At 46.8% G+C, this 22,275-nt stretch overlaps 1 protein-coding gene and 1 long non-coding RNA gene across 12 annotated transcripts in view; one reads left to right on the top strand and one right to left on the bottom strand.

Annotated features, from left to right (window-relative positions):
- The window catches only part of LOC118376321 (arrestin red cell-like), a 110,123-nt gene that overhangs the window by 76,115 nt on the left and 11,733 nt on the right, over window positions 1-22,275 (top strand). For 2 of the 10 annotated variants that reach the window (XM_052497650.1, XM_052497649.1), the window contains exons 7-11: window positions 509-576; window positions 2,291-2,426; window positions 7,444-7,528; window positions 17,018-17,090; window positions 18,948-19,085. In XM_052497650.1, coding sequence (XP_052353610.1) covers window positions 509-576; window positions 2,291-2,426; window positions 7,444-7,528; window positions 17,018-17,090; window positions 18,948-19,085 — 500 coding nt within the window. Of the gene's footprint in view, window positions 1-508; window positions 577-750; window positions 772-968; window positions 981-1,093; window positions 1,115-1,311; window positions 1,324-1,488; window positions 1,501-1,642; window positions 1,664-1,701; window positions 1,723-1,746; window positions 1,768-2,290; window positions 2,427-7,443; window positions 7,529-17,017; window positions 17,091-18,947; window positions 19,086-22,275 lie in introns of those variants that run through there. The other 8 variants (XM_052497656.1, XM_052497659.1, XM_052497655.1 and 5 more) reach the window with 8 other exon arrangements.
- LOC127916177 (uncharacterized) lies at window positions 17,113-18,068 on the bottom strand. 2 transcript variants are annotated; one of them, XR_008093707.1, is made up of 3 exons: window positions 17,752-18,068; window positions 17,582-17,683; window positions 17,113-17,165 (listed from the first exon to the last, which is right to left on the bottom strand). It is a non-coding gene; the product is annotated as an uncharacterized LOC127916177 (long non-coding RNA). The 2 variants fall into 2 exon arrangements; XR_008093708.1 differs by lacking the exon at window positions 17,113-17,165 and adding an exon at window positions 17,241-17,287.

The raw sequence follows: 22,275 nt of genomic DNA, 5'->3' as shown, positions 1-22,275 counted from the left end.
TTTCTGCCTCTCCCTCTCTCTCTCTCCTCTCTCTCTCTCTCTCTCTCTCTTGCACTGCCTCCCTCTCTCTCTGTCTCTCTTGCGCTCCCTCCCTCTCTCTCTGTCTCCCTCTCTCTCTGCCTCTCCCTCTCTCTCTGTCTCTCTTGCGCTCCCTCCCTCTCTCTCTGTCTCTCTTGCGCTCCCTCCCTCTCTCTCTGCCTCTCCCTCTCTCTCTGTCTACCCCTCTCTCTCTGTCTACCCCTATTTCTGTCTCTCCCTCTTTCTGCCTCTCCCTCACTTTCTCTCACGCTCCCTCCCTCTCTCTCTGTCTCTCTTGTTCTCCTTCCCCCTCTCTCTCTGCCTCTCCCTCTCTCTCTGTCTACCCCTCTCTCTCTGTCTACCCCTATTTCTGTCTCTCCCTCTTTCTGCCTCTCCCTCACTTTCTCTCACGCTCCCTCCCTCTCTCTCTGTCTCTCTCGCTCTCTCTCTCCCTCTCTCTGTCTCTCCCTTACTTTCTCTCTCTGTTCAGGCCTGTGGAGTAGACTTTGAGGTCAGAGCCTTCTGCGCTAAGACTGTAGAGGAGAAGATACATAAAAGGTAAGATTGTAGTCTGTAGACTGTAGACTGTAGACTGTAGACTGTAGACTGTAGACTGTAGTCTGTAGAGGAGAAGATACATAAAATGTAAGACTGTAGACTATAGACTGTAGACTATAGACTGTAGTCTGTAGTCTGTAGACTGTAGACTGTAGACTGGTGACTGTAGACTGTAGAGGAGAAGATACATAAAAGGTAAGACTGTAGACTATAGACTGTAGACTATAGACTGTAGACTGTAGACTGTAGTCTGTAGACTGTAGACTGTAGACTGTAGACTGTAGACTGTAGTCTGTAGACTGTAGACTGTAGGGGAGAAGATACATAAAAGGCAAGACTGTAGTCTGTAGTCTGTAGACTGTAGACTGTAGACTGTAGACTGTACAGGAGAAGATACATAAAAGGTAAGACTGTAGTCTGTAGACTAGTCTGTAGACTGTAGACTGTAGACTGTAGACTATAGACTGTAGTCTGTAGTCTGTAGACTGTAGACTGTAGACTGGTGACTGTAGACTGTAGAGGAGAAGATACATAAAAGGTAAGACTGTAGACTATAGACTGTAGACTATAGACTGTAGACTGTAGACTGTAGTCTGTAGACTGTAGACTGTAGACTGTAGACTGTAGACTGTAGTCTGTAGACTGTAGACTGTAGGGGAGAAGATACATAAAAGGCAAGACTGTAGTCTGTAGTCTGTAGACTGTAGACTGTAGACTGTAGACTGTACAGGAGAAGATACATAAAAGGTAAGACTGTAGTCTGTAGACTAGTCTGTAGACTGTAGACTGTAGACTGTAGACTGTAGACTGTAGACTAGTCTGTAGACTGTAGACTGTAGACTGTAGAGGAGAAGATACATAAAATGTAAGACTGTAGACTGTAGACTGTAGACTGTAGACTGTACAGGAGAAGATACATAAAAGGTAAGACTGTAGTCTGTAGACTGTAGACTAGTCTGTAGACTGTAGACTGTAGACTGTAGACTAGTCTGTAGACTGTAGACTGTAGACTGTAGAGGAGAAGATACATAAAATGTAAGACTGTAGACTGTAGACTGTAGACTGTAGAGGAGAAGATACATAAAAGGTAAGACTGTAGTCTGTAGACTGTAGACTGTAGACTGTAGAGGAGAAGATACATAAAAGGTAAGACTGTAGTCTGTAGACTGTAGAGGAGAAGATACATAAAAGGTAAGACTGTCGACTGTAGACAGTAGACTGTAGACTGTAGACTGTAGACTGTAGACAGTAGTCTGTAGACAGTAGACTGTAGACTGTAGACTGTAGACTGTAGACTGTAGACTGTAGACTGTAGACAGTAGACTGTAGTCTGTAGACTGTAGACAGTAGACTGTAGACAGTAGACTGTAGTCTGTAGACAGTAGACTGTAGACAGTAGACTGTAGACAGTAGACTGTAGTCTGTAGACAGTAGACTGTAGACTGTAGTCTGTAGACTGTAGACAGTAGACTGTAGACTGTAGTCTGTAGACAGTAGACTGTAGACAGTAGACTGTAGACTGTAGACTGTAGACTGTAGACAGTAGACTGTAGACTGTAGACTGTAGACTGTAGACTGTAGACTGTAGACTGTAGTCTGTAGACTGTAGACAGTAGACTGTAGACTGTAGTCTAAGCAGGCTATGTGTCCTTTCATTCATTTGTTTTACGGTTGTATGGTCTGTCATGTATTTTTCTCCTGTGTGTTACTACAGGAACTCAGTGCGTCTGGTGATCCGTAAGGTGCAGTACGCCCCAGAGAAGCCTGGTCCTCAGCCCATGGTGGAGACAACACGATCCTTCCTACTGTCAGATAGATCCCTACACCTAGAGGCCTCCCTGGATAAAGAGGTAGGATACACACACACACACACACACACACACACACACACACACACACACACACACACACACACACACGGCAACACTCTCTACACCTAGAGGCCTCCCTGGATAAAGAGGTAGGACACACACACACACACACACACACACACACACACACACACACACACACACACACACACACACACACACACACACACACACACACACACACACACACACACACACACACACACACACACACACACGGCAACACTCTCTACACCTAGAGCTCACTGGACGAAATAGAGGTACACTCACACACACACACACATGAATTTGTAAAAAGCGTTCTACAAATAATATTTGATTGAATGGTTATAGCAGATTAAAAAAAGGGGGGGGGAATTTATGTTCTGTTGCTAGGCTACCTGCCATCATATTCTATCTCTATCATTCTCTATCTATAAAAACAGATATATATTTAACCTCTTTTAACTAGGCAAGTCAGTTGAGAACAAATTCTTATTTACAACGACGGCCTGTGATACAGCCTGGATTCGAACCAGGGTGTCTGTAGTGACAACTCTAGCACTGAGATGCAGTGCCTTAGACCGCTGCTCTATCTATCTATCTGTCTGTCTGTCTGTCTGTCTGTCTGTCTGTCTGTCTGTCTGTCTGTCTGTCTGTCTGTCTGTCTGTCTGTCTGTCTGTCTGTCTGTCTGTCTGTCTGTCTCTGACCGCTGCTCTGTCTGTCTGTCTGTCTGTCTGTCTGTCTGTCTGTCTGTCTGTCTGTCTGTCTCTGTCCGTCTGTCTGTCTGTCTGTCTGTCTGTCTGTCTGTCTGTCTGTCTGTCTGTCTGTCTGTCTGTCTGTCTGTCTGCCTGCCTGCCTGCCTGCCTGCCAACATCATCAAATCACCTCTGCTTGGTCCAATACAGTGACAACTAAAAGATACCAAAAACTATTTAGTCCAATCAACTTAAGTTAAATATGTGGCTGTCCATGGTTCTGATATGTGTGTGTGTGTGCATTCATGCAAGTAGAAAAAACATGTTGTCTCACCCTACTTGTAGAGAAACACCAATGCCATCCTCCTCTTTCATGTTGCCTAAACTGTCTATGACTGTCATACAGTACACGCTTTAAGTTGTTGTTGTCTTATGCTATCTGGCTAAAATGCTTGCTGGCTAGCCTAATTTTCTTTCATGGGTAATTATGTGCTAGGCCAGCTTGTTAACATTAGCCTTCTACAACTAGCTACATATTGAACTTCCATCCTCTCGGGCCAGGGGCACAATGTATGAATTAATGGTTGGATCAGAATTGCCTTTATAATCATTGGCCAGTACATGGAATTTAGTAAAACCACAAGTTCAAATCCCTATCTCCATCCATGGCTAATTTAGGAAAGGGACAATTTTAGCTAGCTAGCTACTGGAGAACAACAACTCAACGAGATGCAACAATTCAAGTTGTATCTGTTGATGACATATTTCTCTGTGATTGGTGTGAAGCCAAATGCTCGCTGGCTTCCCGTGACACTTGTTTTTGGTTCGACAGGACCATTCTCAGCTGAGCTCACTCAGTTTAGCTCAACTCTGATTTTCTAGATGCTCGCTGGCTTCCCTTGCATTCAATGCTACGGGCGGCAGCAATATCATTCTCTTTTTAATCAGACAGCACTAGGCTACCTGTCTCCCCTACACTCTAACCACTAGGCTACCTGTCTCTCCTACACTCTAACCACTAGGCGACCTGTCTCCCCTACACTCTAACCACTAGGCGACCTGTCTCCCCTACACTCTAACCACTAGGCTACCTGTCTCTCCTACACTCTAAACACTAGGCGACCTGTCTCCCCTACACTCTAACCACTAGGCGACCTGTCTCCCCTACACTCTAACCACTAGGCTACCTGTCACCCCTACACTCTAACCACTAGGCTACCTGTCTCCTACACTCTAAACACTAGGCTACCTGTCTCCCCTACACTCTAACCACTAGGCTACCTGTCTCTCCTACACTCTAAACACTAGGCTACCTGTCACCCCTACACTCTAACCACTAGGCTACCTGTCTCTCCTACACTCTAAACACTAGGCTACCTGTCTCCCCTACACTCTAACCACTAGGCTACCTGTCTCCCCTACACTCTAACCACTAGGCTACCTGTCTCCCATACACTCTAACCACTAGGCTACCTGTCTCCCCTACACTCTAACCACTAGGCTACCTGTCTCTCCTACACTCTAAACACTAGGCGACCTGTCTCCCCTACACTCTAACCACTAGGCGACCTGTCTCCCCTACACTCTAACCACTAGGCTACCTGTCTCCCCTACACTCTAACCACTAGGCTACCTGTCTCCCCTACACTCTAACCACTGGACTACCTGCCGCCCATACACTCTAACCACTAGGCTACCTGTCTCCCCTACACTCTAACCACTAGGCTACCTGTCTCCCCTACACTCTAACCACTAGGCTACCTGTCTCCCCTACACTCTAACCACTAGGCTACCTGTCTCCCCTACACTCTAACCACTAGGCTACCTGTCTCTCCTACACTCTAACCACTAGGCGACCTGTCTCCCCTACACTCTAACCACTAGGCGACCTGTCTCCCCTACACTCTAACCACTAGGCTACCTGTCACCCCTACACTCTAACCACTAGGCTACCTGTCTCCCCTACACTCTAACCACTAGGCTACCTGTCTCCCCTACACTCTAACCACTAGGCTACCTGTCTCCCCTACACTCTAACCACTAGGCTACCTGCCGCCCATACACTCTAACCACTAGGCTACCTGTCTCCCCTACACTCTAACCACTGGACTACCTGCCGCCCATACACTCTAACCACTAGGCTACCTGTCTCCCCTACACTCTAACCACTAGGCTACCTGTCTCCCCTACACTCTAACCACTAGGCTACCTGCCGCCCCTACACTCTAACCACTAGGCTACCTGCCGCCCATACACTCTAACCACTAGGCTACCTGTCTCCCCTACACTCTAACCACTAGGCTACCTGTCTCCCCTACACTCTAACCACTAGGCTACCTGCCGCCCCTACACTCTAACCACTAGGCTACCTGCCGCCCATACACTCTAACCACTAGGCTACCTGTCTCCCCTACACTCTAACCACTAGGCTACCTGTCTCCCCTACACTCTAACCATTAGGCTACCTGTCTCCCCTACACTCTAACCACTAGGCTACCTGTCTCCCCTACACTCTAACCACTAGGCTACCTGTCTCCCCAACACTCTAACCACTAGGCTACCTGTCTCCCCTACACTCTAACCACTAGGCTACCTGTCTCCCCTACACTCTAACCACTAGGCTACCTGCCACCCCTACACTCTAACCACGAGGCTACCTGCCACCCCTACACTCTAACCACTAGACTACCTGTCTCCCCAACACTCTAACCACTAGGCTACCTGTCTCCCCTACACTCTAACCACTAGGCTACCTGTCACCCCTACACTCTAACCACTAGGCTACCTGCCACCCCTACACTCTAACCACGAGGCTACCTGCCACCCCTACACTCTAACCACTAGACTACCTGCCTCCCCTACACTCTAACCACTAGACTACCTGCCGCACCTACATTCTAACCACTAGACTACCTGCCGCCCCTACACTCTAACCACGAGGCTACCTGCCACCCCTACACTCTAACCACTAGACTACCTGCCTCCCCTACACTCTAACCACGAGGCTACCTGCCGCCCCTACACTCTAACCACTAGACTACCTGCCTCCCCTACACTCTAACCACTAGACTACCTGCCTCCCCTACACTCTAACCACTAGGCTACCTGCCGCCCCTACACTCTAAGCACTAGACTACCTGCCACCCCTACACTCTAACCACTAGACTACCTGCCACCCCTACACTCTAACCACTAGACTACCTGCCTCCCCTACACTCTAACCACTAGACTACCTGCCACCCCTACACTCTAACCACTAGGCTACCTGCCGCCCCTACACTCTAACCACTAGACTACCTGCCACCCCTACACTCTAACCACTAGACTACCTGCCTCCCCTACACTCTAACCACTAGTCTACCTGCCACCCCTACACTCTAACCACTAGACTACCTGCCTCCCCTACACTCTAACCACTAGGCTACCTGCCGCCCCTACACTCTAACCACTAGAGTACCTGCCGCCCCTACACTCTAACCACTAGACTACCTGCCTCCCCTACACTCTAACCACTAGGCTACCTGCCGCCCCTACACTCTAACCACTAGAGTACCTGCCGCCCCTACACTCTAACCACTAGTCTACCTGCCTCCCCTACACTCTAACCACTAGACTACCTGCCTCCCCTACACTCTAACCACTAGGCTACCTGCCGCCCCTACACTCTAACCACTAGAGTACCTGCCGCCCCTACACTCTAACCACTAGACTACCTGCCTCCAAAGCTGACAGTCAGCGCTTTAACCGAATAGTCATTATATAATTTCAAATCCAAAGTTCTGCAGTACAGAGACAAAACAACAAACGTTGTCACTGTCACAATATTTTTGGAGCTCACTGTATATTGACCCCCAACCCCTCCCCTTTATCTCTCATTCTTGTTCTCTCTCTTTCATCCTCTCTTTCTGCCCGTCTCTTTCTCCCCCTTTCTTTCTCTCCCTCTCTCTCCCCTCTCTTTCTCCCCCTCTCTTTCTCCCCCTCTCTTTCTCCCCCTTTCATTCTCTCCCTCTCTCTTCCCTCTCTTTCTCCCCCTTTCTTTCTCTCCCTCTCTCTCCCCTCTCTTTCTGCCCCTCTCTTTCTCCCCCTTTCTTGCTCTCCCTCTCTCTCCCCTCACTTTCTCCCCCTCACTTTCTCCCCCTCTCTTTCTGCCCCTCTCTTTCTGCCCCTCTCTTTCTCCCCCTCTCTTTCTCTCCCCTCTCTTTCTCTCCCCTCTCTTTCTCCCCCTCTCTTTCTCCCTCCTCTCTTTCTCCCTCCTCTCTTTCTCCCCCTCTCTTTCTCTCCCTCTTTCTCCCCCTCTCTGTCTCTCCCTCTCTCTCAGCTCTACTACCATGGAGAACCTATCAGTGTGAATGTCCATGCGACCAACAACACTACCAAAACAGTCAAGAGGTTGAAAATCTCAGGTAAGACACACGCATGTCCTCAGACCAGGGGGTATGGTGTCCTCAGACCAAGGGGTATGGTATCCTCAGACCAGGGGGTATGGTATCCTCAGACCAGGGGGTATGGTATCCTCAGACCAGGGGGTATGGTGTCCTCAGACCAGGGGGTATGGTATCATCAGACCAGGGGGTATGGTATCATCAGACCAGGGGTATGGTATCATCAGACCAGGGGTATGGTATCATCAGACCAGGGGTATGGTATCCTCAGACCAGGGGTATGGTATCATCAGACCAGGGGTATGGTATCCTCAGACCAGGGGTATGGTATCCTCAGACCAGGGGGTATGGTATCCTCAGACCAGGGGTATGGTATCCTCAGACCAGGGGGTATGGTATCCTCAGACCAGGGGGTATGGTATCCTCAGACCAGGGGGTATGGTGTCCTCAGACCAAGGGGTATGGTATCCTCAGACCAGGGGGTATGGTATCCTCAGACCAGGGGGTATGGTATCCTCAGAACAGGGGGTATGGTATCCTCAAACCAGGGTGTATGGTATCCTCAGACCAGGGGGTATGGTGTCCTCAGACCAAGGGGTATGGTATCCTCAGACCAGGGGGTATGGTATCCTCAGACCAGGGGGTATGGTATCCTCAGACCAGGGGGTATGGCGTCCTCAGACCAAGGGGTATGGTATCCTCAGACCAGGGGGTATGGTATCCTCAGACCAGGGGGTATGGTATCCTCAGACCAGGGGGTATGGTATCCTCAGACCAGGGGGTATGGTATCCTCAGACCAGGGGGTATGGTATCCTCAGACCAGGGGGTATGGTATCCTCAGACCAGGGGGTATGGTATCCTCAGACCAGGGGTATGGTATCCTCAGACCAGGGGCTATGGTATCCTCAGACCAGGGGGTATGGTATCCTCAGACCAAGGGGTATGGTATCCTCAGACCAGGGGGTATGGTATCCTCAGACCAGGGGGTATGGTATCCTCAGACCAGGGGGTATGGTATCATCAGACCAGGGGGTATGGTATCCTCAGACCAGGGGGTATGGTATCCTCAGACCAGGGGGTATGGTATCCTCAGACCAGGGGGTATGGTATCCTCAGACAAGGTGGTATGGTATCCTCAGACCAGGTGGTATGGTATCCTCAGACCAGGTGGTACGGTATCCTCAGACCAGGTGGTACGGTATCCTTAGAACAGGGTGGTACGGTATCCTTAGAACAGGGGGTATGGTATCCTCAGACCAGGGGGTATGGTATCCTCAGACCAGGGGGCATGGTATCCTCAGACCAGGTGGTATGATATCCTCCGAACAGGGTGGTACGGTATCCTCAGACCAGGGGGTATGGTGTCCTCAGACCAGTGGGTATGGCGTTATTGGAAACTCACGCTGTTCTGCGGGCAGGCCTGACGGTTTTGGAGAACAGCAGAAAGGACTTTATGCAGGAGAATTAACGTAGCAGGATAGGAGAATCAACGTAGCAGGTTAGGAGAATTAACGTAGCAGGATAGGAGAATTAAACGTAGCAGGATAGGAGAATTAACGTAGCAGGATAGGAGAATTAACGTAGCAGGATAGGATAATTAACGTAGCAGGATAGGAGAATTAAACGTAGCAGGATAGGAGAATTAACGTAGCAGGTTAGGAGAATTAACGTAGCAGGATAGGAGAATTAACGTAGCAGGATAGGAGAATTAAACGTAGCAGGTTAGGAGAATTAACGTAGCAGGATAGGAGAATTAACGTAGCAGGATAGGATAATTAACGTAGCAGGATAGGAGAATTAACGTAGCAGGATAGGAGAATTAACGTAGCAGGTTAGGAGAATTAACGTAGCAGGATAGGAGAATTAACGTAGCAGGATAGGAGAATTAACGTAGCAGGATAGGAGAATTAACGTAGCAGGTTAGGAGAATTAACGTAGCAGGATAGGATAATTAACGCTAGCAGGTTAGGAGAATTACTAATGTCCTAGTAATAACAGCATTATAGGAGAATTAACCTGTAGCAGGATAGGAGAATCAGCGTAGCAGGTTAGGAGAATTACTAGGCAGGATAGGAGAATTAACGTAGTCAGGTTAGGAGAATTAACGTAGCAGGTTAGGAGAATTACTGATGGCAGGTTAACAGAATTACTAATGCAGGTTAACAGAATTACTAGCAGGATAGGAGAATTAACGTAATGTCAGGATAGGAGAATTAACCTGTAGCAGGTTAGGAGAATTAACGATGGCAGGATAGGAGAATTAAATGTCTTGGTAATAACAGCAGGATAGGAGAATTAAATGTCCTGGTAGCAGGATAGGAGAATTACTGTGGCAGGATAGGAGAATTAACGTAGCAGGTTAGGAGAATTAATGGCGTAGCAGGTTACTGATGGGTAGAATTAACGTAGCAGGATAGGAGAATTAACGTAGCAGGATAGGATAATCAATTTAGCAGGTTAGGAGAAGGGTTAGGGTTAGCTAAAATGTTAAAATTGTCCCAGACTAGGGCTGTTACGTTGACTGTATTACTGCCACACCAGCTAATGTCTTGGTAATAACAGCTAGTTACTAATGACCTGGTAATAACAGCTAATTACTAATGTCCTAGTAATAACAGCTAATTACTGATGTCTTGGTAATAACAGCTAATTACTAATGTCCTGGTAATAACAGCTAATTACTGATGTCTTGGTAATAACAGCTAATTACTAATGGCCTGGTAATAACAGCTAATTACTAATGGCCTGGTAATAACAGCTAATTACTAATGTCTTGGTAATAACAGCTAATTACTAATGGCCTGGTAATAACAGCTAATTACTGATGGCCTGGTAATAACAGCTAATTACTAATGTCCTGGTAATAACAGCTAATTACTAATGTCCTGGTAATAACAGCTAATTACTAATGTCCTGGTAATAACAGCTAATTACTGATGGCATGGTAATAACAGCTAATTACTGATGGCCTGGTAATAACAGCTAATTACTAATGTCTTGGTAATAACAGCTAATTACTAATGGCCTGGTAATAACAGCTAATTACTAATGGCCTGGTAATAACAGCTAATTACTAATGTCCTGGTAATAACAGCTAATTACTAATGTCCTGGTAATAACAGCTAATTACTGATGGCCTGGTAATAACAGCTAATTACTAATGTCCTGGTAATAACAGCTAATTACTAATGTCCTGGTAATAACAGCTAATTACTGATGGCCTGGTAATAACAGCTAATTACTAATGTCCTGGTAATAACAGCTAATTACTAATGTCCTGGTAATAACAGCTAATTACTAATGTCCTGGTAATAACAGCTAATTACTGATGGCCTGGTAATAACAGCTAATTACTGATGGCCTGGTAATAACAGCTAATTACTAATGTCTTGGTAATAACAGCTAATTACTAATGGCCTGGTAATAACAGCTAATTACTGATGGCCTGGTAATAACAGCTAATTACTAATGTCCTGGTAATAACAGCTAATTACTAATGTCCTGGTAATAACAGCTAATTACTGATGGCCTGGTAATAACAGCTAATTACTAATGTCCTGGTAATAACAGCTAATTACTAATGTCCTGGTAATAACAGTTAATTACTGATGGCCTGGTAATAACAGTTAATTACTAATGTCCTGGTAATAACAGCTAATTACTGATGGCCTGGTAATAACAGCTAATTACTGATGGCCTGGTAATAACAGCTAATTACTGATGGCCTGGTAATAACAGCTAATTACTAATGGCCTGGTAATAACCGCTAGTTACTAATGGCCTGGTAATAACCGCTAGTTACTAATGGCCTGGTAATAACAGCTAATTACTAATGGCCTGGTAATAACCGCTAGTTACTAATGGCCTGGTAATAACCGCTAGTTACTAATGGCCTGGTAATAACCGCTAGTTACTAATGGCCTGGTAATAACAGCTAATTACTAATGGCCTGGTAATAACCGCTAGTTACTAATGGCCTGGTAATAACCGCTAGTTACTAATGGCCTGGTAATAACCGCTAGTTACTAATGGCCTGGTAATAACCGCTAGTTACTAATGGCCTGGTAATAACAGCTAATTACTAATGGCCTGGTAATAACCGCTAGTTACTAATGGCCTGGTAATAACCGCTAGTTACTAATGGCCTGGTAATAACCGCTAGTTACTAATGGCCTGGTAATAACCGCTAGTTACTAATGGCCTGGTAATAACAGCTAATTACTAATGGCCTGGTAATAACCGCTAGTTACTAATGGCCTGGTAATAACCGCTAGTTACTAATGTCCTGGTAATAACCGCTAGTTACTAATGGCCCAGTAAATAGCACTCTATTGTCCATCTAATCCACACGTGTCAAACTCATTCGACGGAGGGAAAGTGTCTGCTCCTCCCTTGTACTTGATTGATTAATTAAGGTTGCTAATTAGTAAGGAACTCCCCACACCTGGTCGTCTTGGTCTTAATTGAAAGGAAAAGCAAAAACCCATAACCCACAGACACTAGGCCCTCACTAGGCCCTTACTAGGCCCTCACTAGGCCCACACTAGGCCCACACTAGGCCCTCACTAGGCCCATCAACTTTCCTAATATTAAACACAATGCTTTGCGCATTCATTTTTTGGTGGACTTTTTCAAAATAAAAAATTCAAAAGGCACTCGCACATCTGAGCAAACGTTTTGCAGGTGCCTGGCAACAGTTGAACAAGATGAAGGAAAAAGGAAACCGCACACTGCTCTTGATAGTATTACTGATCTTTAATAACCTTTCGTATCGGCCTCACGGCCTTCGTCAGAGCATTTGTGAATTTTTTAAAATTAGCACCCTTATCTAGTCCTGCCCCCACCCACATCTGTTCCACGCATCGAAGGGGGGTGGAGGCAAAGGAAAAATAAATAAGTGCTACCAAATATAACAATATGCATTTCATAATTATTCATATAAAGTGTGTAAATAAGACGTATTCAACACGTCTGTAAAACCACAATGAGGACATAGCAAGTTTTCATTAATCATTGGGTACATCGTAATCTTAAATAGGCACCTAATTCATGTTCAAATTCACAACATAACATACATAGTGTCACGTCGTAATGAGTAGACCAAGGCTCAGCGTGCGTAGAGTTGCACATATTTTTAATAAATCAAAACTCAAACAAAAACAATGAAGCACAAAGGAAACGTGAAGCTACTGGTGTGCACACCGGCAACTAACTGTAGACAAGATCCCACAAACACAATGTAGATAAATGGGTGGTGGAGCACATAATAATGTCATTTATTTGGAAGCGTTTTCCTGTGTGTGGGTGGCAGAAATATTCACACTTCATCATGTTGTTGCACTGTGTCGTGGAAATGTCCTCTTTACCAAACCATGAGAGCAAACCACACACAAGTCAGAGTTAGTTATCAAAGTCCATCTTTAATTATATGAGCTCTATCACAACCCTGTGACTCTCAGATCAATTCAGTGTCTATCAATGAATTCTCTGAGAGTCCCTCACACATTTCAACTGAGATCCTTTATAGCAAAGACACATAGTGAGACAGCATAGGCATAATTTACCGTTCAGCTTTGTCTCCTAAACTATGCTCACTTCTCAAACTCAGAACCATAAACAAATCCTCCATATCAACAGGCATATATCAAATCCATCCTATCTTGACAAGATCACAGAGACACACTGACTGGCACACAGACATTGTGGAGCCAAGAGATCTCCCCTTTCTCCGGCCCAAGTAACTTAGACTTGACATAGAACAGATACTGCAACCCCGCCACAGTATCATACAAAAATAACATTCTGATGAGAAGTAACTTACAAACATATGATGAATATAAAACATCTTACCTATGTTACCAAATAATTCTGATTATTCCCCAAAAACTGTGCGCCACCTCTGCATTTATAGCGACCATTCAGAAGAGGGCGTAAAAGAGCCTGCCTCGTTTTCTTTTGTGGCCGGCAGTTGGCATGAGCCAATTTATTGCGTAAATTGCGACCTCTCCTATATACAATAAGTGGTGGATTTTTGAACATGCCAGTGTTTCTTGACAGCATCTCCCACTTTGCGTGAGTTCAACGTATGTGTGGTGGTGAACATTACAGAGTTCTTTAGCTTTAGCGGGTCCTTTTTGTTGCAGTTCATCTCATGTGTTTTCCAATGCCAAATGAAGAGCTTCATCCACACATTGTGGTGAATAGCCTCTTAGAAACCTTATACACATCTCCACTGCTTTTTCTAGACAGTCCTCTGTGGCGTGGAATATACGGCGCAGTCTGAGAAACGGGCTTCTAGATAGTCCTCTGTGGCGTGGAATATACGGCGCAGTCTGAGAAATGGGCTTCTAGATAGTCCTCTGTGGCGTGGAATATACGGCGCAGTCTGAGAAATGGGCTTCTAGATAGTCCTCTGTGGCGTGGAATATACGGCGCAGTCTGAGAAATGGGCTTCTAGACAGTCCTCTGTGGCGTGGAATATACGGCGCAGTCTGAGAAACGGGCTTCTAGATAGTCCTCTGTGGCGTGGAATATACGGCGCAGTCTGAGAAACGGGCTTCTAGGAAGTCCTCTGTGGTGTGGAATATACGGCGCAGTCTGAGAAATGGGCTTCTAGGAAGTCCTCTGTGGCGTGGAATATACGGCGCAGTCTGAGAAATGGGCTTCTAGATAGTCCTCTGTGGCGTGGAATATACGGCGCAGTCTGAGAAACGGGCTTCTAGATAGTCCTCTGTGGCGTGGAATATACGGCGCAGTCTGAGAAAGGGGCTTCTAGATAGTCCTCTGTGGCGTGGAATATACGGCGCAGTCTGAGAAACGGGCTTCTAGATAGTCCTCTGTGGCGTGGAATATACGGCGCAGTCTGAGAAACGGGCTTCTAGATAGTCCTCTGTGGCGTGGAATATACGGCGCAGTCTGAGAAACGGGCTTCTAGGAAGTCCTCTGTGGCGTGGAATATACGGCGCAGTCTGAGAAATGGGCTTCTAGATATTCCTCTGTGGCGTGGAATATACGGCGCAGTCTGAGAAATGGGCTTCTAGGAAGTCCTCTGTGGCGTGGAATATACGGCGCAGTCTGAGAAATGGGCTTCTAGGAAGTCCTCTGTGGCGTGGAATATACGGCGCAGTCTGAGAAATGGGCTTCTAGATAGTCCTCTGTGGCGTGGAATATACGGCGCAGTCTGAGAAACGGGCTTCTAGATAGTCCTCTGTGGCGTGGAATATACGGCGCAGTCTGAGAAATGGGCTTCTAGATAGTCCTCTGTGGCGTGGAATATACGGCGCAGTCTGAGAAACGGGCTTCTAGGAAGTCCTCTTTTTAATGGCCCAGGGTGGAATCTGTCTCTCTGTATTAGAGTATTTCTGTCTGTTTCTTTTCTATACAGAGTTGTAAACAGGGTTCCATTTGATTTCTCAATCCACATACCAAGGTAATGACCACGTTTAGTGTCACGTTCAACAGTGAATTTGAGATGGGGGTCAATGTCATTGAGTAGTGCCATAAAGTCTGACAGCTCTTCTTCCGTTCCTTCCCATATGCAAAACATGTCGTCAATATATCAATACCACTTCAGGACTTTATTCAAAAATGCATTTTCGTTTTCATTATTAACAAAACATTCTTCAAAAAGACCCCCCTAGAGGTTAGCATAGCTATGAATGAATGTTTTGAATGCTATGAATGTTTATTTTTTTGTGGGCTATTCTAAATAAAAAATAATTCCACACATTTATTAGTAGGCCATATGTAAAGACCAGATTAAATTGAGAATAGTCTGATGGGTGAGAATATTATCAAGTGCTTGTCAAATTGTGAATGAGAGACTGATGAAGTGTGTGCAGCCTGCACACAAAACTAACCGTGGCAGGTCTAACTCTGAAGTCAGCCTACAGGAGGACCTGTTTCAAATGATCAATTTGTTAAGTGCTCAACACAGAATAGCTGCATGTGCGAACTCCCTCTGAATCGTTTAGGAAAATGACCCTTTCTATTTTATTCAGATATGTTCAATTGTATTCTTCATACTATAAAATAATGCCTTGGGAATTCTAAGCAAATCTTGTCTGCTAAATGAACTAGTGTAGCCCACAGCCATATGTCATAGCCAGATCAGACAGATAAGGACAACTCAGAGTCTGCTATTCTGACCTTCTGAAATAAGCAACATTTTCTTCTTAAATGTAGATGTTCCAAAGATCCGCACCAATGGCTTGTAGGCTGTGAAGCCCTGTGAGACCGGCAATGATTTGCATGACAATTACCGGCTGAGAAAAAAGTCAAATCCCCACAGCTCTGTCCCAGACGCGACTCCAACATATAGCCACAACCAGGGCCTGCTCTCAGAACCGCCTTTGTTTCCAACAACGTGATTCTGCTCAGACCAGACGAGAGACAGATGGTTGGTATTGCAGTAGTACTTTATACACAGGTTTGTATGGGTATGCTTCCTGTCCCTCTCTCTCCTACAGCGTGTCTCCTACAGCGTGTGTCTCCTACAGCGTGTGTCTCCTACAGCGTGTGTCTCCTACAGCGTGTCTCCTACAGCGTGTCTCCTACTGCGTGTCTCCTACAGCGTGTCTCCTACAGCGTGTCTCCTACAGCGTGTGTCTCCTACAGCGTGTCTCCTACAGCGTGTCTCCTACAGCGTGTCTCCTACAGTGTGTGTGTTTTCCTGCTGTGTTAACCCTCTCTCTCCTACAGCGGGTGTCTCCTACAGCGTGTCTCCTACAGCGTGTCTCCTACAGCGTGTCTCCGACAGCGTGTCTCCTACAGCGTGTGTGTTTTCCTACTGTGTTAACCCTCTCTCTCTCCTACAGCGTGTCTCCTACAGCGTGTCTCCTACAGCGTGTCTCCTACAGCGTGTCTCCTACAGCGTGTGTCTCCTACAGCGTGTGTCTCCTACAGCGTGTCTCCTACAGCATGTCTCCTACAGCGTGTCTCCTACAGCGTGTCCCCTACAGTGTGTGTGTTTTCCTACTGTGTTAACCCTCTCTCTCTCCTACAGCGTGTCTCCTACAGCGTGTCTCCTACAGCGTGTCTCCTACAGCGTGTCTCCTACAGTGTGTGTGTTTTCCTACTGTGTTAACCCTCTCTCTCTCCTACAGCGTGTCTCCTACAGCGTGTGTCTCCTACAGCGTGTCTCCTACAGCGTGTCTCCTACAGTGTGTGTCTCCTACAGCGTGTGTCTCCTACAGCGTGTGTCTCCGACAGCGTGTCTCCGACAGCGTGTCTCCTACAGCGTGTGTCTCCTACAGCGTGTGTCTCCTACAGCGTGTCTCCTACAGCGTGTCTCCTACAGCGTGTGTCTCCTACAGCGTGTCTCCTACAGCGTGTCTCCTACAGTGTGTCTCCTACAGTGTGTGTGTTTTCCTACTGTGTTAACCCTCTCTCTCTCCTACAGCGTGTGTCTCCTACAGCGTGTGTCTCCGACAGCGTGTCTCCTACAGCGTGTCTCCTACAGTGTGTGTGTTTTTCTACTGTGTTAACCCTCTCTCTCTCCCCTGCTGCAGTTCGCCAGTATGCTGACATTTGTCTATTCAGTACGGCTCAGTACAAGTGTCCTGTTGCACAGGAAGAGGCAGAGTGAGTCCCCTTCTCTTCATCCCTGTACCCTTCTCTCAAACCTCTCTCTCCATCCCTGTCCCCTTCTCTCCAAACCTCTCTCTCCATCCCTGTACCCTTCTCTCCAAACCTCTCTCTCCATCCCTGTCCCCTTCTCTCCATCCCTGTCCCCTTCTCTCCAAACCTCTCTCTCCATCCCTGTCTCCTTCTCTCCAAACCTCTCTTTCCATCCCTGTACCCTTCTCTCCATCCCTGTCCCCTTCTCTCCATCCCTGTCCCCTTCTCTCCATCCCTGTCCCCTTCTCTCCATCCCTGTCCCCTTCTCTCCATCCCTGTCCCCTTCTCTCCATCCCTGTACCCTTCTCTCCATCCCTGTACCCTTCTCTCCATCCCTGTACCCTTCTCTCCATCCCTGTCCCCTTCTCTCCATCCCTGTCCCCTTCTCTCCATCCCTGTCCCCTTCTCTCCATCCCTGTACCCTTCTCTCCATCCCTGTACCCTTCTCTCCAAACCTCTCTCTCCATCCCTGTCCCCTTCTCTCCAAACCTCTCTCTCCATCCCTGTCCCCTTCTCTCCAAACCTCTCTCTCCATCCCTGTCCCCTTCTCTCCAAACCTCTCTCTCCATCCCTGTACCCTTCTCTCCAAACCTCTCTCTCCATCCCTGTACCCTTCTCTCCAAACCTCTCTCTCCATCCCTGTCCCCTTCTCTCCAAACCTCTCTCTCCATCCCTGTCCCCTTCTCTCCAAACCTCTCTCTCCATCCCTGTCCCCTTCTCTCCAAACCTCTCTCTCCATCCCTGTCCCCTTCTCTCCAAACCTCTCTCTCCATCCCTGTCCCCTTCTCTCCAAACCTCTCTCTCCATCCCTGTCCCCTTCTCTCCAAACCTCTCTCTCCATCCCTGTCCCCTTCTCTCCAAACCTCTCTCTCCATCCCTGTCCCCTTCTCTCCAAACCTCTCTCTCCATCCCTGTCTCCTTCTCTCCAAACCTCTCTCTCCATCCCTGTCTCCTTCTCATCCTCCTTCTCTTCTTCTTTGTCTCGTCTGTGAGAGAGAGAGAATAATGCAGGCAGATTGTGTGGCCAAACAGACACTCACTTTCAGTAGTGTTTTTAATAGTTTTGTTGTATTATTTCTGCATATCTTCTACTTCATATTGTATGGCCCTCTATGACATCACCCAACCCCCTTTCTGCTGGCACTCCCATGCCAGAATACCCCTCTCCTCCCCAACTCCCATCTACCCCTTCTCAACGGCCATAGGTAACCTCATCTTATCCCGTCTAGTAACATCACAGCCCCTTGTCTCCTTGTTATGACATCTTAGTCAGTGTTTCCCCCCCTGTACTGTAGTTTTACAGGTGACTGATGTAGTTCTGCACAGATGTGACACCTACAAAAAGTCTGTGGGCCGTGCCTCCGACCGGTGAGTAGAGGAGGAGTGACTGGCTAGGCCTTGACCCAAAATGGCCGCCCAAGACGTAACCCCCAGAGCTCCCAGACCCAGACCTCCCCACAACCCCAGTACCTGGCTTGATTTTTGGTCCACCAAAACTTTCCCTCGTGGCCTAAATCGAGATGCCCGACCTCCCACTCTGATAACTATCCTCCTTGTCCCCTGTTATCCAGTCCTCAACAAGAAGCCACTGGCCCCAAAACCCAATATCCTTTCTCTCAAATGAAGAGGATTCTCTCCCAGTCTAGTCCCCTTCAATGCCCCTCTCCCTCCCTGTTCCAGCATCTCACAGATCCTTTCTTTTCCTCTCTTCTTTCCTTACTGCTTCCCCAGCGTTGTGGATTCCTATACAAGAGGGACTAGGAACCCATCACATATGAAATAAATGATCAATCATTTTCTCTCTCTCACCATCCTCCACAGTGACCAGGTGTCCCCCAGCAGTACGTTCTGTAAGGTGTACACCCTGACTCCCACGCTTACCAGCAACCGAGAAAAGAGAGGCCTGGCTCTGGATGGCAAGCTGAAGCACGAAGACACCAATCTGGCCTCCAGCACTATGTAAGACATTACATAGAGAGAGGGAGAGAGAGAGACATTCCAGAGAGAGAGAGAGAGAGAGACTAGAGAAACACATTACAGAGAGAGAGAGAGAGAGAGAGAGAGACTAGAGAGATACTAGAGAAACACATTACAGAGAGAGAGAGAGAGAGAGAGAGAGAGACTAGAGAGACAGAGAGACGAGATAGACAGAGAAAATAGACAGAGAGAGAGAGAGAGAGAGAGAGAGAGAGAGAGACGAGAGACGATAGAGAGAGACAGAGAGACGATAGAGACGAGAGACGATAGAGAGAGACAGAGAGACAGAGAGACGATAGAGACAGAGAGACGAGAGACGATACAGAGAGACAGAGAGACGAGAGACGATACAGAGAGACAGAGAGATGATAGAGACAGAGAGACGAGAGACGATACAGAGAGACAGAGAGATGATAGAGACAGAGAGACGAGAGACGATACAGAGAGACAGAGAGACGAGAGACGATACAGAGAGACAGAGAGACGAGAGACGATACAGAGAGACAGAGAGATGATACAGAGAGACAGAGAGACAGAGAGACGAGAGACGATACAGAGAGACAGAGAGACGAGAGACGATACAGAGAGACAGAGAGACGAGAGACGATACAGAGAGACAGAGAGACGAGAGACGATACAGAGAGACAGAGAGATGATACAGAGAGACAGAGAGACGAGAGACGATACAGAGAGACAGAGAGACGAGAGACGATACAGAGAGACAGAGAGACGATACAGAGAGACAGAGAGATGAGAGACGATACAGAGAGACAGAGAGATGATACAGAGAGACAGAGAGACGAGAGACGATACAGAGAGACAGAGAGACGAGAGACGATACAGAGAGACAGAGAGACGAGAGACGATACAGAGAGACAGAGAGACGAGAGACGATACAGAGAGACAGAGAGACGATACAGAGAGACAGAGAGACGAGAGACGATACAGAGAGACAGAGAGACGAGAGACGATACAGAGAGACAGAGAGATGATAGAGACAGAGAGATGATAGAGACAGAGAGTCTGTAGCACCCGGCCTCACCCTACGAGAATCTGAAGTAAAATGTCTGCTGTTTGCTGATGATCTGGTGCTTCTGTCCCCAACCAAGGAGGGCCTACAGCAGCACCTAGATCTTCTGCACAGATTCTGTCAGACTTGGACCCTGACAGTAAATCTCAGTGAGACCAAAATAATGGGGTTCCAAAAATGGTCCAGTTGCCAGGACCACAAATAACAAATTCAGTCTAGACACCGTTGCCCTAGAGCACACAAAAAACGATACATACCTTGGCCTAAACATCAGCGCCACAGGTAACTTCCACAAAGCTGTGAACGAGCTGAGAGACAAGGCAAGAAGGGCCTTCTATGCCATCAAAAGGAGCATAGAACTCTTCATCCCAATTAGGATTTGGCTAAAAATACTTGAATCAGTTATAGAACCCATTGACCTTTATGGTTGTGAGGTCTGGGGTCCACTCACCAACCAAGAATTCACAAAATGGGACAAACACCAAATTGAGACTCTGCACGCAGAATTCAGCAAAAATATTGTCCATGTACAACTTAAAACACCAAATAATGCATGCAGAGCAGAATCAGGCCGATACCCACTAATTATCAAAATCCAGAAAAGAGCTGTTAAATTCTATAACCACCTAAAAGGAAGCGATTCCCAAACCTTCCATAACAATGCCATCACCTACAGAGAGATAAACCTGGAGAAGAGTCCCCTATGCAAGCTGGTCCTGAGGCTCTGTTCACAAACTCAAACACACCCCACAGAGCCCCAGGACAGCAACACAATTACACCCAACCAAATCATGAGAAAACAAAAATATAATTACTTGACATATTGGAAAGAATTAACAAAAAAACAGAGCAAACTAGAATGCTATTTGGGCCTAAACAGAGAGTACACAGTGGCAGAAATCCTGACCACTGTGACTGACCCAAAATTAAGTAAATCTTTGACTATGTACAGACTCAGTGAGCATAGCCTTGCTATTGAGAAAGGCTGCCGAAGGCAGACCTGGCTCTCAAGAGAAGACAGGCTATGTGCTCACTGCCCACAAAATGAGGTGGAAACTGAGCTGCACTTCCTAACCTCCTGCCCAATGTATGACCATATTAGAGACATACAGTATTTCCCTCAGATTACACAGACCCACAAAGAAATACCACAGTGTGCAATCACAGCAGCAAGATTTGTGACCTGTTGCCACAAGAAAAGGGCAACCAGTGAAGAACATCGTTACGAAACTGTATATAGACAATTACATTTGAAATGTCTGTTCCTTTGGAACATGTGTGTAATGTTTACTGTACATTTTTTTGCTCACTTGATTTGGCAGTGTAAACATGTAAACTTGAATTGAAGAGGGGAAGAGAGGAGAGAGGAAGCGAGGAGAGAGGAAGAGAGGGAAGAGGAAGAGAGGAAACGAGGAGAGAGGAAGCGAGGAGAGAGGAAGAGAGGGAAGAGGAAGAGAGGAAGAGAGGAGAGAGGAAGAGAGGAAACGAGGAGAGAGGAAGCAAGGAGAGGAAGAGAAGAGGGGAAGAGAGGAGAGAGGAAGCGAGGAGAGAGAAAGAGAGGGAAGAGGAAGAGAGAAGAGAGGAAGAGAGGAGAGAGGAAGAGAGGAAACGAGGAGAGAGGAAGCGAGGAGAGAGGAAGAGAGGGAAGAGGAAGAGAGGAAGAGAGGAGAGGAGAGAGGAAGAGAGGAAACGAGGAGAGAGGAAGATAGGAGAGGAAGAGAAGAGGGGAAGAGAGGAGAGAGGAAGAGAGGAAACGAGGAGAGAGGAAGATAGGAGAGGAAGAGAAGAGGGGAAGAGAGGAGAGAGGAAGCGAGGAGAGGAAGAGAAGAGGGGAAGAGAGGAGAGAGCACACATTCAGAAATTATTCAGACCCCTTGACTTTTCTCATGTTGTTACGTTACAGTCTCACTCTAAAATTGATTAAATTGTTTTTTTTCCCCTCATCAATCTACACACAATAACCCATAATGACAAAGCAAAAATAGATTTTGAAATGTTTGCAAATTTATTACTAATTAAAAAAATGGAAATATCACATTTACATAAGTGTTCAGACCCTTTACTCAGTACTTTGTTGAAGTACCTTTGTCAGTCATTACAGCCTCAAGTCTTCTTGGGTATGACTCTACAAGCTTGGGACAC

Source organism: Oncorhynchus keta, chromosome 35 (assembly GCF_023373465.1).
Source record: "Oncorhynchus keta strain PuntledgeMale-10-30-2019 chromosome 35, Oket_V2, whole genome shotgun sequence".
NCBI classification, from domain to species: Eukaryota; Metazoa; Chordata; class Actinopteri; order Salmoniformes; family Salmonidae; genus Oncorhynchus; species Oncorhynchus keta.
This window is presented reverse-complemented; position numbering and strand designations above follow the sequence as displayed.